The 14,851-nt window shown below is 41.9% G+C and overlaps 1 protein-coding gene across 1 annotated transcript in view; it reads right to left on the reverse strand.

The window, feature by feature from the left end:
• Positions 1 to 496: 496 nt before the first annotated feature.
• Positions 497 to 14,851, reverse strand: part of MOV10L1 (Mov10 like RISC complex RNA helicase 1) — a 61,308-nt gene continuing 46,953 nt past the window's right edge. Inside the window, exons 23-26 of the mRNA XM_036760834.1 lie at positions 3,117 to 3,224; positions 1,695 to 1,832; positions 1,282 to 1,373; positions 497 to 742 (exon numbers count right to left, since the gene is read on the reverse strand). Of these exons, the coding sequence (XP_036616729.1) occupies positions 733 to 742; positions 1,282 to 1,373; positions 1,695 to 1,832; positions 3,117 to 3,224 (348 nt within the window). The 3' untranslated portion in view covers positions 497 to 732. The remainder of the gene's footprint in view (positions 743 to 1,281; positions 1,374 to 1,694; positions 1,833 to 3,116; positions 3,225 to 14,851) is intronic.

The following is a 14,851-nucleotide window of genomic DNA, read 5'->3' on the forward strand; positions in this document are numbered from 1 at the left end:
TATGTGCAACTATCATCCTTTTTCCCAATGGGGAAACTGAGGCAGAGGGGCTTAGTGACTTACCCAGGGTCACCCAGCTAGGGAGTGCTGATGCTGCTGACCTCACATGTCACTTCTTCCATAAGCTCCTGGGGAGAAGGGAAGAAGCCTTTAAACACCTACTATGTGCCAGGCACTGTGGTAAACACTTCACAAACATCTCATTTCACCGTCACCAACCAAGGAGGGAGGTGCAGTTATCGTCATCTGAGGGGATGTGACTTGTCCAGGGTCACTGAGCTCGTCAGCATCCCGGCTCCAGGCCCAGCACTCTGCTATGTACTGGGGTAGCCCCCGCTGCACCATTGATGGGCCTCAGAACTCCCTCTGACCTGATGGTGAGTTTGCGGGGGGAGGGGGGGTCTCCCTGAAGGCAACAGAAGGTAACAGAATGCACAAGGAAGCTCCTGTGATTGTGTTTATTTGTGAAGGCTGAACACAAGACACTCTGAAGAGAAAAGCTCCGGGGTCCATTTCTGACGTGATGCGTCCGTGTCCCGGGGCAGTAGGGGGCAAGAAGAGGCTTGTAGTGCTCCTCAGGCTGCCCGTGCCCCAGCTGCTTGAGCACTGGTGGGCAGGGGATGGCAAAGAGAAGCAGAAACAAGCCGGCGGAAGGGCAGGGGCGGGTGGAGACACTCATGATTCGTTCCGCCCAGTGACAGTGGAGAATACGTGCACAGGCCCATCCCGTCTCTAGTCCTGACTGAGGGGGCCAATGGAGAAAAGGGAGAAGAGGACAGTGGCTCAATCTTCTCAGAGAAAGGGGCAGATGCCTCTCCTGCTGCCCCTCCCCCCCCCCCAGGGCATCTGAACTTCCCACTGCCTTGCACCCATCAAGTAAGGGCCTTCTTTTCTCCCTCCCTCCCTCCCTTCCCCTGCCCTTCTAGGCACTGCTTGTGAGGAGGCTAAATGTTTCACCAGGCTCAGACAGTGGAAGCTGAGTTCAGGGAAGGCGAGAAGACCCGAGTGAGATGTAGCACAGAGAATCAGACCCAAGGGACAGTTTTTCGTCTGTGGCTCTCAGGGTGGTGGGGAATGGCTTTGCTGCTAAGGGCAGGGCACTGGGTCCTCTGTATTCTGATAGCACACCCTGTGCAGGGGCCCAAGGGGATAAGGTGTCTTGGGGTACACCTACTCCAGAGGAGAAACCAGCCTCAGAGAAGGAGACCTCCTGTGTGCAGGCTGCTCACGGAGCCATTTGGTCTCAGAACTCTTAAAGAAAACTGCAAAAGTAACACTCACCCTTGTAGGGACTGTAGTTCGGGAGGTAAATCACAGCCTATGTAGGCCCCATTGCTTAAACTGTATTCCAGCAAAGCACTGAAACAAGGATCCTGTTGTAAATTTAGAAAAACAAACATCACATGTTCTGAAAGTTGAGCAGAAGCTCACACAATTCATGTAATTAAAAACATCAACCGTTAAAACTGGGATTACCCATGTTTAACGTTGGCCAGCAGGAGTTTCATCTTCCACACAAACAGAATTTGAATTCGTCTGTCTCTAATCCAAGAGCTCAACCACTGAATTTGCACCCGTGAAGTACAATGGGCCTCAGCCGGTAGACCTATTCAGGAAGTATGTATCCATCCGGGCCTGGCACCTTGCCCTCCTTTACCCATTCCAGATCAGCAGTGGAAATTCTGCAAACTCACCTTGACGAGAATGTGAGGGTTGCCCAGCACAATCAACAGAGCCTTGGGTCTGGTGATGGCAACATTAAATCTTTTTGAGTTGGCCAAGAAGCCCAAAAAAAATCTGTCATCCTCAAACTTGTCTTCATTTGACCGTACCTAAAATCCAAGCCAAAATCAGGGACGATGAATGAGGAGGTAAATGTCATAAGCCCTGATGACGCCCTGTGACAGCAGACAATGCAAACCTGAGGGCCAATAAAATGGCAGGTAAGAATGTTCCTACCATAGACACTTCTCCAATTGTCATGGAGGAAAAACCATCAAGCTGTGGGTTCTAAACAGAAGCCTTTGATATCAAGCAGAAGGGACTTTTACCATGATGAACCTGCCACATGACAGCACAGAGGCCAAGGACAGAGGACACCCTCGAGAAGGAGGCATCTGCTGGCCCGCTCACCCTCAGTGACTGACTTTGCTCTACAGCAGAGGAGGCCTCAGCCAGGCCTGTCCCATCACTGTGGTGGCTGGAGAACCACCCCAAGATTTGTCCCCAACGGACCAAAGATTTGAAAATAATCTGCCCATGGCCAGACCTGGTACATGTGGGACTTGGGATCTGATCCTGTCACTTGATCGCTCTGCCTGGTAGATATGTTTTGGGATGTGTGTGATGATGGCAGTGGTCTGATCCTGAAGGCAAAGCCAACTGGACCCTTTGAAGGGTGATGAGTGGGTAGAGATGGTTAGTACCTGAAGACCTATTCCTAATACCTGAGCTTGGTGTTTGTGGCCACAGGCCCTGTCTACATGACCAACAGAGAGATCAAGATCCTCCCCAGCCTCAGCTTTGCCCCCTTCCCCAACACTTCTAAATACCTAGTCTTCATTTTCTACCACTGTGGAGATGGCGTAGTATCTCCAAGTTTTGCCAGAGATTTTCTGGCAGGTTGTAGTAATAAGGATTTGACTGTATTTTGAGCATCTTTGTCTCTCCATTTCTGATACTCTGGGGCACCTCTTTCTGCATCCTCCATTATTGCTGGGCCTTCCCAAGGAGGGCCCCTGCTCCCCTTTACCTGGGCTGCCCAGCAGCTCAGCACTTCTTTTCTGCCATTAGTTCCTAGTCTAACTTGCTCTGTTCTCCACTCCTGTTTTCCCACCACCTTTCCTTTTCTTTCACCTTGTCAGAGATTCCCCTCCTGCTGTTATCTACTCTTCTTGGTATGCATCTTGGCTTGGCAATGGTGATAATGACTGGAGGTAAAAGTCTTCATCCCACACCTCAGGCCCAGCTTCAGAAGCACTCACTTCTTTCCCAAGTCAAGATCAGCCTCTTTGGTGTTAAAACTTAAACATGCTCAGGAATTAGCTAAGGGAAGACTTGGAAAGGGGCTGAACTCCAAGTCCAGTAATTTGCCTCTGAACTACAGGAACACCTACTGTTGAGATGATGATAACCAAGTATTCCTGTCCTTGAAACTCCTCCACAGATCCAACCTTTATATCCATCAGATCAACATTGCGCAAAAGAACTCTGATTTTCTCCACCTGAAAAACAAGAACAAAACCAGCAAAATATAAGAGTGACCACCTTCTGGCTGGCCTGATTTGATCACCCAGCACAGAAGGCACCACTTGGAATCTTTTGGCAAGGACTTCCAACATGTTTCTCTTTGTAGAACCAACTTCCCCAATTTGTTCATGTACTCAAACCTTAGATAAACGTAGGAGGAATTACTATCATAGACTCTTATAGATTTGAGGGGTAGTCCTGTGGGTCTGCACTTTTAACACTCAAGCCCCAAATTGTGCCTCCCATTAACAATTAAATTTTAAAAGCAAAGGCATTTAATTCACTAAGGCAGCATTGTAATAACAGTGGTGGGACAACACTCACTGGCATCCTCAGACTCCCCCTCTCCTAAACCTGGGGCATTTCCCCATTAAAACACATAATATCTAGAGGAAGAGGCACAAAATTAACACAAAGTAATCAAACACATACGTGGGAAACACAAGGCTCCTGACTACTCTGGTTATGGCAGGGTCTGAAGTCCTGTTATTTAAAAGATGTGGTTTTTTTTATCCTCAGTATATTTTTAATTTCATTGATTATTTCTCAATTACATTAAAACATTTTTTAACATTTTTTGAAAATCTGAGTTTCACATTCCTTCCTCCCTCCTTGAGAAGACAAGCAGTTTGGTCTAGATTATACATGTGCAGTCATGCAAATCATATTTCATATTAGCCATGCTGTAAAATAGACCAAAAACCCTCAAGAAAATTTTTTTTTAAAAAAGTTTGCTTCGATTTGCATTCAGACTCCAACAGTTCTTCTCAGCAGCTGGACAGTGTTTTTCATGGTGAGCTTTATGGGATTGGCTTGGATCACTATGTTGCTAAGAGCAACTAAGTCCTTCATAGCTGACCACTGTTACAATGTTGCTGTTACTGGTTCTGCTCACCTAACTTTCTATCAGTTGATTTAAGTCTTCCCAGGTTTTTCTGACAGCATTCTGCTCATCATTTCTCAGCACGGTAGTATTCCATCATAATCACATACCACAATTCGTTCAGCCATTCCCCAACTGATGGACATCTCTTTAACTTCCAATTCTTTAGCACCACAAAAAGAGCTGCTCTAATTTTTTTTGTACATATAGGTCTTTTTAAAAAAAATCTCTTTGGGATACAGACCTAGTAGTCTTGTTGGGTCAAAGGGTATGCACAGTTTTACAGCCTTTTGAGCACAACCCCAAATTGCTCTCCAGAACGGCTGGATCATTTTAGACTCCTCCAACAGTGCTGGTAGGTAATGTCCAAATTTTTCCACATCCCTTCCAACATTTGTTATTTTCCTTTTCCGTCTTATTAGTCAATCTGATAGGTGTGAGGTGGCACCTCTGAGTTGCATTATCTAATCAATAGTGATTTGGAGCATTTTTTCAGATGACTATCCATAGTTTTAATTTCTTCTTCTAAAAAATGCCTGTTCGTATTTATCATTTATCAACTAGAAAATGACTTGTAATCCTACAAATTTGACTTAGCTTTCTATATATTTGAGAAATGAAAGCTGTATCAGAGGAACTCGCTATAATTTCCCCCTCCCCCAAGTTTCCTGTTTTACTTCTAATCTCGGCTGCATTGGTTGTTTTGTGTAAAACCTTTCAAATTTAATGTAATCAAGTTATTGATTTTACTTCCCATAATGCTCTATATCTCTTGCTTAGTCATAAATTCTTCCATTATCCATAGATCTGACCGGTAAAATCTTTCATATTCCCTAATTTTATGGTGACACCCTTTATGTCTTAATTATATATCCATTTTGACCTTATCTTGGTATATGGTATGAATGTTGGTCTATCCCTAGCTTCTGCCAAACTGCTCTCCAGTTTTCTTTTTTTTTTTTTTAACATATTTAGTTTTCAGCATTGAGTTTCACAAGAGTTTGAATTACAAATTTTCTCCCCATTTCTACCCTCCCCCCCACTCCAAGATGGCATATATTCTGGTTGCCCTGTTCCCCAGTCAGCCCTCCCCTCTATCACCCCCTTCCCCTCTCATCCCCTTTTCCCTTCTACGCCCCATTGCCTGTGTATCTTATTTTCTAGTTGCATGCAAAAACTTTTTGTTGCTTTTGAACATCTGTTTTTAAAACTCTGAGTTCCAAATTCTCTTCCCTCTTCCCTTCCCACCCACCTTCCCCAAGAAGTCAAGCAATTCAACATAGGCCACATGCGTATCATTACGTATAACCCTTCCACAATACTCATGTTGTATAAGACTAACTATATTTTGCTCCTTCCCAACCCATTCCCCTTTATTGAATTTTCTCCCTTGACCTTGTCCCCTTTCCAAAGTGTTTGTTTTTGATTACCTCCACCCCCATCTGCCCTCCCCTCCATCATCCCCCCCCTTTTTTTATCTTCTTCCCTCTTCTTTCCTGTGGGGTAAGATACCCAATTGAGTATGTATGGTATTCCCTCCTCAGGTCAAATCTGATGAAAGCAAGATTCACTCATTTCCCCCTCACCTGTCCTCTCCCCTCCTCCCACAGAACTGCTTCCTCTTGCCACCTTTATGCGAGATAATCCACCCCATTCTATCTCTATCTCCCTCTCTCAATATATTCCTCTCTCATCCCTTAATTTGATTTTCTTTTAGCTATCTTCCCTTCATCTTCAACTCACCCTGTGTCAGCTCTCTCTCTCACTTTATATATATATACACATATATACATACATACACATTCACTTATATATACATAAACATATATATATACACACACACACACATATGCATATTCCCTTCAGCTACCCTAATACTGAGGTCTCATGAATCATACACGTCATCTTTCCATGTAGGAATGTAAACAAAACAGTTCAACTTTAGTAAGTCCCTTGCAATTTCCGTTTCTTGATTACTCTTTTCATGCTTCTCTTGATTCTTGTGTTTGAAAGTCAAATTTTCTATTCAGTTCTGGTCTCTTCACTGAGAAAGCTTGAAAGTCTTCTATTTTATTGAAAATCCATATTTTGCCTCGGAGCATGATACTCAGTTTTGCTGGGTAGGTGATTCTTGGTTTTAATCCTAGCTCCATTGACCTCCGGAATATCGTATTCCAAGCCCTTTGATCTCTTAATGTAGAAACTGCCAGATCTTAGGTTATTCTGATTGTGTTTCCACAATACTCAAATTGTTTCTTTCTGGCTGCTTGCAGTATTTTCTCCTTGATCTGGGAGCTCTGGAATTTGGTGACAATATTCCTAGATTTCTTTTTGGGATCTATTTGAGGAGGCGATCGATGGATTCTTTCAATTTCTATTTTGCCCTGTGGCTCTAGAATATCAGGGCAGTTCTCCTTGATAATTTCTTGAAAGATGATATCTAGGCTCTTTTTTTGATCATGGCTTTCAGTAGTCCAATAATTTTTAAATTATCTCTCCTGGATCTATTTTCCAGGTCAGTGGTTTTTCCAAGGAGATATTTCACATTGTCTTCCATTTTTTCCATTCCTTTGGTTCTGTTTTATAATATCTTGATTTCTCATAAAATCACTAGCTTCCACTTGCTCCAATCTAATTTTTAAAGTAGTATTTTCTTCAGTGGTCCGTTGGACCTCCTTTTCCATTTGGCTAATTCTGCCTTTCAAGGCATTCTTCTCCTCATTGGCTTTTTGGAGCTCTTTTGCCATTTGAGTTAGTCTATTTTTTAAGGTGTTGTTTTCTTCAGTATATTTTTCAGTATTTTTTTGGGTCTCCTTTAGCAAGTCATTGACTTGTTTTTCATGGTTTTCTCGTATCCTCATTTCTCTTCCCAATTTTTCCTCTACTTCTCTAACTTGCTTTTCCAAATCCTTTTTGAGCTCTTCCATGGCCTGGGACCAGTTCATGTTTTTCTTGGAGGTTTCTGTTGTAGGCTCTTTGACTCTGTTAACTTCTTCTGTCTGTATGTTTTGGTCTTCTTTGTCACCAAAGAAAGAATCCAAAGTCTGAGACTGAATCTGGGCGTGTTTTCGCTGCCTGGCCATATTTCCAACCAACTAACTTGACCCTTGACTTTTTCAGTGGGGTAAGACTGCTTGTAGACTAAAGAGTTCTATGTTCCACGTTTGGGAGGGATGCACCAGCTCTGCCACACCAGCACTCCTCCTTCCCCAAGAACCCCCAACCCGGACTGGGCTTAGAACTTCAGCAGGCTGTGCACTCCTGCTCTGATCCGCCACTTAATTCCTCCCACCAGGTGGGCCTGGGGCCGGAAGCAACTGCAGCTGTAGCTGCCCCACCGACGATGGCCAAACTGCGAACTCCTTCCACTCCTGCAGCTTTTCCCACTAACCTCTTCTATCTTTGGTGTTTGTGGGTTGAGAAGTCTGGTAACTGCCTCAGCTCACTGATTCAGGGCGCTAGGGCCTGCTCCGCCTGGCTCCTGGTCTGGTTGGTCCGCGCCGCTCATGCTGGGCTCTGCTCCGTTCTGCTTCCAGCTCCCAGCTCTGTGCGGGATAGACCTCACCCAGAGACCATCCAGGTTGTCCTGGGCTGGAGCCCTGCTTCCCTCCGCTGTTTTGTGGGTTCTGCAGTTCTAGAATTAGTTCAGAGCCATTTTTTATAGGTTTTTGGAGGGACTCAGCAGGGAGCTCACGCTAGTCCCTGCTTTCCAGCTGCCATCTTGGCTCTGCCCCTCCCCTGCTTTCCAGTTTTCTTAGCAGTTTTGGTCAAATAGTCTGCGTTCTTATCCCAAAAGCTTGAATCTTTGGGTTTATCAAAACATTAGATTACTATGGCCATTTACCTAACCTAGTCCATTGCTCAACCACTCTATTCCTTAGCCAGTACTAGACTGTTTTTGTGATTACCACGTCATAATACAGTTTGAGATCCGGCACCGCTACGCCACCTTCCCTTACATTTTTTCCCCACTGACTTCCTTGACATTCTTGACTTTTTGTTCTTCCAGATGGATTGTTACCATTTTTTCTAGCTCTATAATTTTTGGTAGTTTTACATGGCACTGAATAAGCAAATTAATTTAGAAGTCATTTGGCTTGACTTCCCCATGAACAATTAATATTTTTCCAACTGTTCAGATCTTTGTTAAAAATGTTTTGTAACTGTGTTCATAGAGTCCCTGAGTTTGCCTTGGCAGGTAGACTCCCAACCATTTTATATTATCTGTAGTTATTTTAAGTGGAATTCCTCTATCTCTTCCTGCTAGACTTTTTTGGCAATATATAGAAATGCTAATGGTTTATGTAGGTTTATTTTATATCCTGCAACTTTGCTGAAGCTATTGATTATTTAAACTAATTTTTAGTTGATTCTGTAAGTACGTTATCATATCACCAGCAAAGAGTGATAGTTTTCTTTCCTTATTGACTATCCAAATTCCTTCATTTTTTCTTCTCTTATTGCTACAGCTAACAGGTCCAGTACGATACTGAATAATAGTGATAATGGCCATTTTTGCTTTTATCCCTGATCTTACTGGGAAAGCTTCTAGCTGATCCCCATTACAGAAAATGTTGATTTTTTTTTAGAAAATATTTACCATCTTAAGGAAAACTCCATTTATTTTTATGCTTACTAGTGTTTTTAACAGGAATGAGTGTTGTATTTTGTTAAAAGCCTTTTCTGCATCTATTGAGATCATCATATGACTTTTGTTGTTTTTGTTACTGATAAAGTCAATTACATCGATAATCTTCCTAATATTGAACTGACCCTACATTCCTGCTATAAATCTCACCTGGTCATAATGTATGATCTTTGTAATATGTTGTTGCAATTTCTTCACTAAAACTTTATTTAACATTTTTGCATCAATATTCATTAGGGAAATCAGTCTATAGTTTTGTTTTTTTTCCTTCTGGCCATCGGTGCCATATTTGTGTCATGAAAATAATCTCGTAGAACTTCTTTGCCCCTTTTCCCAAATAGTTTATATAGTACTGGAATTGTTCTTTTCCTTTTTGGGGGGGGGAGGGCAATTGGGGTTAAGTGACTTGCCCAAGGTCACACAGCTAGTAAATGTGTCAAGTGTCTGAGGCCGTATTTGAACTCAGGTCCTCCTGACTCCAGGGCCAGTGCTCTACTCACTGCACCACCTAGCTGCCCCCTGGAATTGTTCTTTACGTTTAGTAGAATTCATTTTTGAATTCATCTGGTCCTAGTGATTTTTTTCTTGGGGACCTCATTTATGCTTGTTCGATTTATTTTTCTAAGGGTTATTTAAATATTCTATTTCCTCTTCTGTTAATTTGGGCATTTTACATTTTTATAAATACTCAGCTATTTCATTTGGATTGTTAAGATTTATTAGCATATAATTAGGCAAAATATATCCTAATAATTGCTTCAATTTCTTCATTGGTGGTGAATTCACCCTTTTCATTTGACACTGGCAATTAAATGGTTTTCTTTTTCAAAATCAAACTAACCACTGGTTTATCTATTTTACTGTGTCCCCCCCTACCCAAAAACAAGCTCCTAGTTTTACTGGTTCAACGGTTTTCTTAGTTTGTTTTATTAATCTCTTCTATGGTTTTCAAGATTTCCAATTTGGTGTTAAATTGAGAATTTTTAATTTGTTCTTTTTCTAGTTTTTAAAAAATTGCAATGCCCAATTCATTGTTCTACTCTTTCTTGATGTAAGAATTTAGTGATATAACTTTTCCCCTAATTACTGCTTTGGCTGCATCCCACAAATTTGATATGTTGTCTCGTTGTAATTTTTTAAATTAAATCATTTGTTTCTGTAATTTGTTCTTTGATTCACTCATCCTTTAGGATTATTTTGTTCCCAATTAATTTTTAATCTGTTTCCACAGCCCTTCACTGAATGTAATTTTGATTGCATTATGGTTTGAAAAGGATCCAATTTAATTGTTCTGCTTATCTGTATTTGGTTGTGAGGCTTTTATGCCCTCATACATGGTTGATTTTTGTGAAGGTGCCATGTACAGCTGAGAAAGAGGTATACATCTTTCTAATCCCATTCAGTTTTCTCCAGAAATCTAGTGTATCTAACTTTTCTAAAATTCTACTCATCTCCTTTATTTTATGGTTAGATTTAGCTAGTTCTGAAAGGGGAAAGTTGAGGTCCTCCCACTAGTACAGTTTTAATAACTCCTCCTGTAACTCATTTCATTTTTAAAGAATTGAGATGCTATGCCATTTGGTGCATATGTTTAGTATTGCTATTACTTCACTGTCTATGATACCTTCTAGCAAAACATAGTTTCCCTGGTTATCTTTATTAATTAGGTCTACTTCTGCTTTTACTTTTGTCTGAGATTATGAATTCTACTCCCCCTGCCCTTTTTTACTCCAGCTGAAGCGTAACATATTCTGCTCTAGCCCCTTATTCTTACTTTGTGTGTATCTTTTCGTTTCAAGTGTATTTCTTGTAAACAACATATTGTCAGATTCTGGTTTCTAATATATTCTGCTGTTTCCTTCCATTTTATGGATGGGTTCATCCCAGTCACATTCACATCTATGATTACTGTGTATTTCTCTCCATCCTATTTTTTCCCATTTATCCTTTTTTCTCTTTTTACCCTGTCCCTCCTCAAAAGTTTGCTTTGCTTCTGACCACTGCCTCCCTTAATCTACCCTTCCATTTGCTCCCCTCCTTCTCTTATCCCTTTCCCTTCCTACTTCCCTGTAGTGGAGGACAGATTTCTACAAACTGAGTGTTATTCTCTCTTAGCAAATTCCGATGTGAGTTAAGGTTCAAAGTGTTGCCTGCCACCCCTTCATTTTCCTCTCCACTATAAAAGCTCTTCCTTTTACCTCTACTTTGTGTGATAATTTCCCCCCAAAAGTTTATACTCAGTTTTGCTGGGTAGGCGATTCTTTGGTTGTAATCCTAGCCTCTTTGCCTTCCACAGTATCATATTCCAAGCCCTCTGGTCTTTTAATGAGGAAGCTGGTAAATCTTGTGTGACCCTAACTGGCACCATGATATCTGAATTGTCTCTTTCTGGCTGCTTGCAATATTTTTCCCTTGACCTGGAAATCTGGAATTTGGCTGTAGTATTTTTGAAACTTTTCATTTTGGGATCTCTTTTAGGAGTTCATTAGTGGTGTCTCTCAATTTTTGTTTTGCCCTCTGGTTCTAGGATGTCAGAGAAGTCTTCTTTGATAATTTCTTGAAATATTATGTCTAGGCTCTTTTTTTGATCATGGCTTTCAGGTAGTACAATAATTCTTAAATAATCTCTCCTTGACTTATTTTCTATGTCAGTTGTTTTTCCAATGAGATATTTTATATTTTCTTACATTTTTTTCTTTAATTTTATTGCTTCTTGATGTCTCATGGAGTTATTGGCTTCCACCTGCCCAATTCTAATTTTTAAGGAATTAATTTCTGCCTTTTTAAGGAGTTCTCTTTAGTGGACTTCTGTGTTTTTTTAAAACCATTTGGCCAATTCTCTTTTTTAATGTGTTATTTTCTTCAGTATTTTTTTGTGTCTCTTTTACTCTCGACTCATCATAATTTTCTTCCACCACTCCCATTTCGTTTCCTAACTTTGCCTCTACCTCTCTTATTTTTAAAATTCTATTTGAGCTCTTCTAGGAACTCTTATTGGGCTTACGTCCAATTCACACTGTTTTCCTTTGATACTTTATTTGAGAATGTTTTCACATTATTGTCTTCCTCTGAGTTTGTCTTGATCTTCCCTGTCAACATGGTAACTTTTTATGGTCAGGTTCTTTTTTTTGTTGTTTGCTAATTTTCCCAGTCTCTTCCTTGACTCTGAACTTATGTTAATGTTGGGCTCTGCTCCCCAGGTGGAGTGGGGCACTATGCCAAACTTCAGAACTTTTTGTGTTACTGTTTTCAGAGCTATTTCTTGTGGGGCGGTGGTGTCTGTAAATTTTCAGTGCTTCCAGGGTGATATGATGTAAAGAGAGGTGTTCTCACTGCTCTTTTGCCCTATGATATCATCTTTACCAGAAAGAGACAATGCTCTTCTTCGTCCTAGCACTGTGACCTGGAGCTGTATATGGGCAATGTAAGACGGTCCTGAACCCAGCGCCAGCCCCCATAATCTCTTTCTGACCAACTGTCTCATCCCCTTACCATGTGTGGGCCAAGAGCTCCTGAAGGTGCTACAGCTGCCTCCAAGGCCTGCTGCTGGTGTGGCTGCATCCTGGCCTGCACTGTGCTCTGGGCCCAGACACCAGCCCGTGTGACAGACCTTCTATGCTAAACTCCTAAGCTGTCTTGGGCTGGAAAACTGTTTTATCCCTGACCTTTCTTTGGCTCTGCCACTCTCAAATCAGATTTGAGGAATTATTTTAAAGTTGTTTGGAGGGGATTCCTGCCTCTATTCTGCAATTCTGGCTCAGCTACTACCTAGTAGTGGAGTCTTGACAATTTCCTAGCTCAGCACAATGTCTCTGTTCGGGAAGGTTGCTCAACTAGGCTCCCAGAATCTGCTCCTTCCTACAACTTTACTCACAACTTTCACTTGTTTCTAGAGCTGGCTAGCTTCAATTGCTAGAGATCCTGCTCCTTGAGGTTCCTTGCTCCCTTAAGTGATTCTTTTCTGTATCTGAATCTATCTGCAGTCTGTGTCTACTCCCTCAACTGTGCCTTTAACTCTCTAGAAGTGACTCTCCAGTGTCTTCTGGGCAGGTAGCTCCACTGCTTGACACCATGACCAATGGAGGAAAGAGGGGGAAGAAAGCCTCTTTTCCCTCATTCAAGGGTCTCTTTCACAGGGAACTCCTGATCTGGCTTCTTCCTGGACTTAGATATTCAAAGCTCTGCAAAAGCTGTGCTCAGAGAATTACTGCTCACAGAAAAATATCCATACTTCTTAGGAGAATCACTGCATGTTAACCTTGTTAACAAACTATTACTTCTATTATCTACTCTGTGATTTTTTTTATTTTTTTGTCTTCATCAAAATAATTTCTCCCTGTATTTCTCTTTCCTCCTTCTAGAACTCGAGCCCATATAGCAATATTTTTTAAAGAACAAAAAAAGAAAAAACTGGCAGAATTGATATATTGAAAAAGTCTGAAAATATATGCAATACCCACAGACCTTCTTCCTCTTAAAAGTTGTGTGTGTGTGGGGGGGGAGGGAGACATCTCCTGTCTCTTTTATGAGGCCATGTTTGTTATCTGTAATTGTGCCACACTCTGTGACTGTTTTGGGGTGGCTGTTCCTTCCATTTTACACTCTTGTGGTCATTATGCTTGGTTTTCTATGACTACATCAACCTGTGCTGCACCGCCCCCCCCTTAAAAGAACTCAAATTTTGCCTCTGCTATAGCTTATTAGTACAAGCTTTAGCTAATGCATTAAAATTTGGGCACTCTTACTGACCTGAGTCATTTGTTAAAATTACCCTCTCCTTCACGCAAACATCAGGGCACCAAAAGTTATTCGAAAATACCCAACCAGGGACAAGCCTGAAAATAAAGGGCTGAGTGATGCTGAAATATAAGCATAAAGAGAAGGCCAAGAAAGCCAGCTGAGGAGGGCTCCCTGAGAGAAGGGAGATGGCTGCCAAAGGCTGTAAGAAATAAAGGCAGAGTAGAGAATGTGTCCAGAGTCCCTCACTATCTCCAAGGTTCCCCATTTGATGGGCACTTCCCCTTCACATATTTAGCACCAAGTTAAGAATGGCTGACACTCTGGACCAGCTACATTGTTTATGCCTTCTTAAAGCGCTAACCCAACGCACGGATTAGTATCGCCTTAGGAAGACAAAAAGGAACTGGAGGAGCTCGTGAGAACACATGATCTGTGTCTGTACTGCATTCCAGGTGAAGAGAACACTAGAGCAATCAGTCGACATACGAAAAAAGCTGGCCTCTCTGGCCTAAATAGGACAAAGGACCCACTGTTCTGTTCTCTGATCAGAGGAAGGAGAAACACCAAGCTGGAAGAGACTCAGAAATAAAGACAAAAGCCAATTTATTACCCTGTCCAGGGCCTGCTGATTGTTACTCACCGACCCCCTGGACACTCTCTTTGCTTTGTGAGTTCAATATTTGCCCCAGTCTTTCCTCTTCCCCAGTTCGTGCCTTCCTATACACATACTGAGGACCCCTCAATCTTTCTCTCTGCATTATGGCCCCTAACCCTATTCTTTGCTCTCACCATGACTTCCACTCCCTCTATATCATAGCCCCTCCACTGGCTACACTCTCCACCCTTCTCTATCTCCAGTCTTTGGTAAACCAACCCAATTTTACAAATCCACACTTCTATAGGATCTACTCCTTGTCTCTACTGTCTTTTCCTTCTGTGACAAGGTAAAGGGTAAGCTTGAAATGCTAGTGTGCCAGGGTGGTCTCCTAAAAGTGCTTGGAATGGTCTGGAGCTCAAAGAACAGATGGAGACGAAAGATACAAATTTAGGGATTATCCACAAAGAAGTGATGGTTTAAACCATGATAGGGAATAAGAAAGAGTATATCTAGAGAAAATGGCCACGAAGAGACCTATTGGGGAATGAATGATCTCAACAAGGCTCCAGAAAAGGATGGGAAGGTACTGTTAGACACGTAGAAGGAGAATCAGGAAGAGTGTGGTCGCCCTTAAGCTGAGAGGAGATGATCCTACAGAACAGGCCATTAGTAGTATCAAAAGTAGCAGGGATCAGAGTGGCTGAGGACAGAAATAAAGGTCAATGTATTGTAA

The sequence above is a fragment of the Trichosurus vulpecula genome, chromosome 5 (genome assembly GCF_011100635.1).
Source record: "Trichosurus vulpecula isolate mTriVul1 chromosome 5, mTriVul1.pri, whole genome shotgun sequence".
NCBI lineage: Eukaryota > Metazoa > Chordata > Mammalia > Diprotodontia > Phalangeridae > Trichosurus > Trichosurus vulpecula.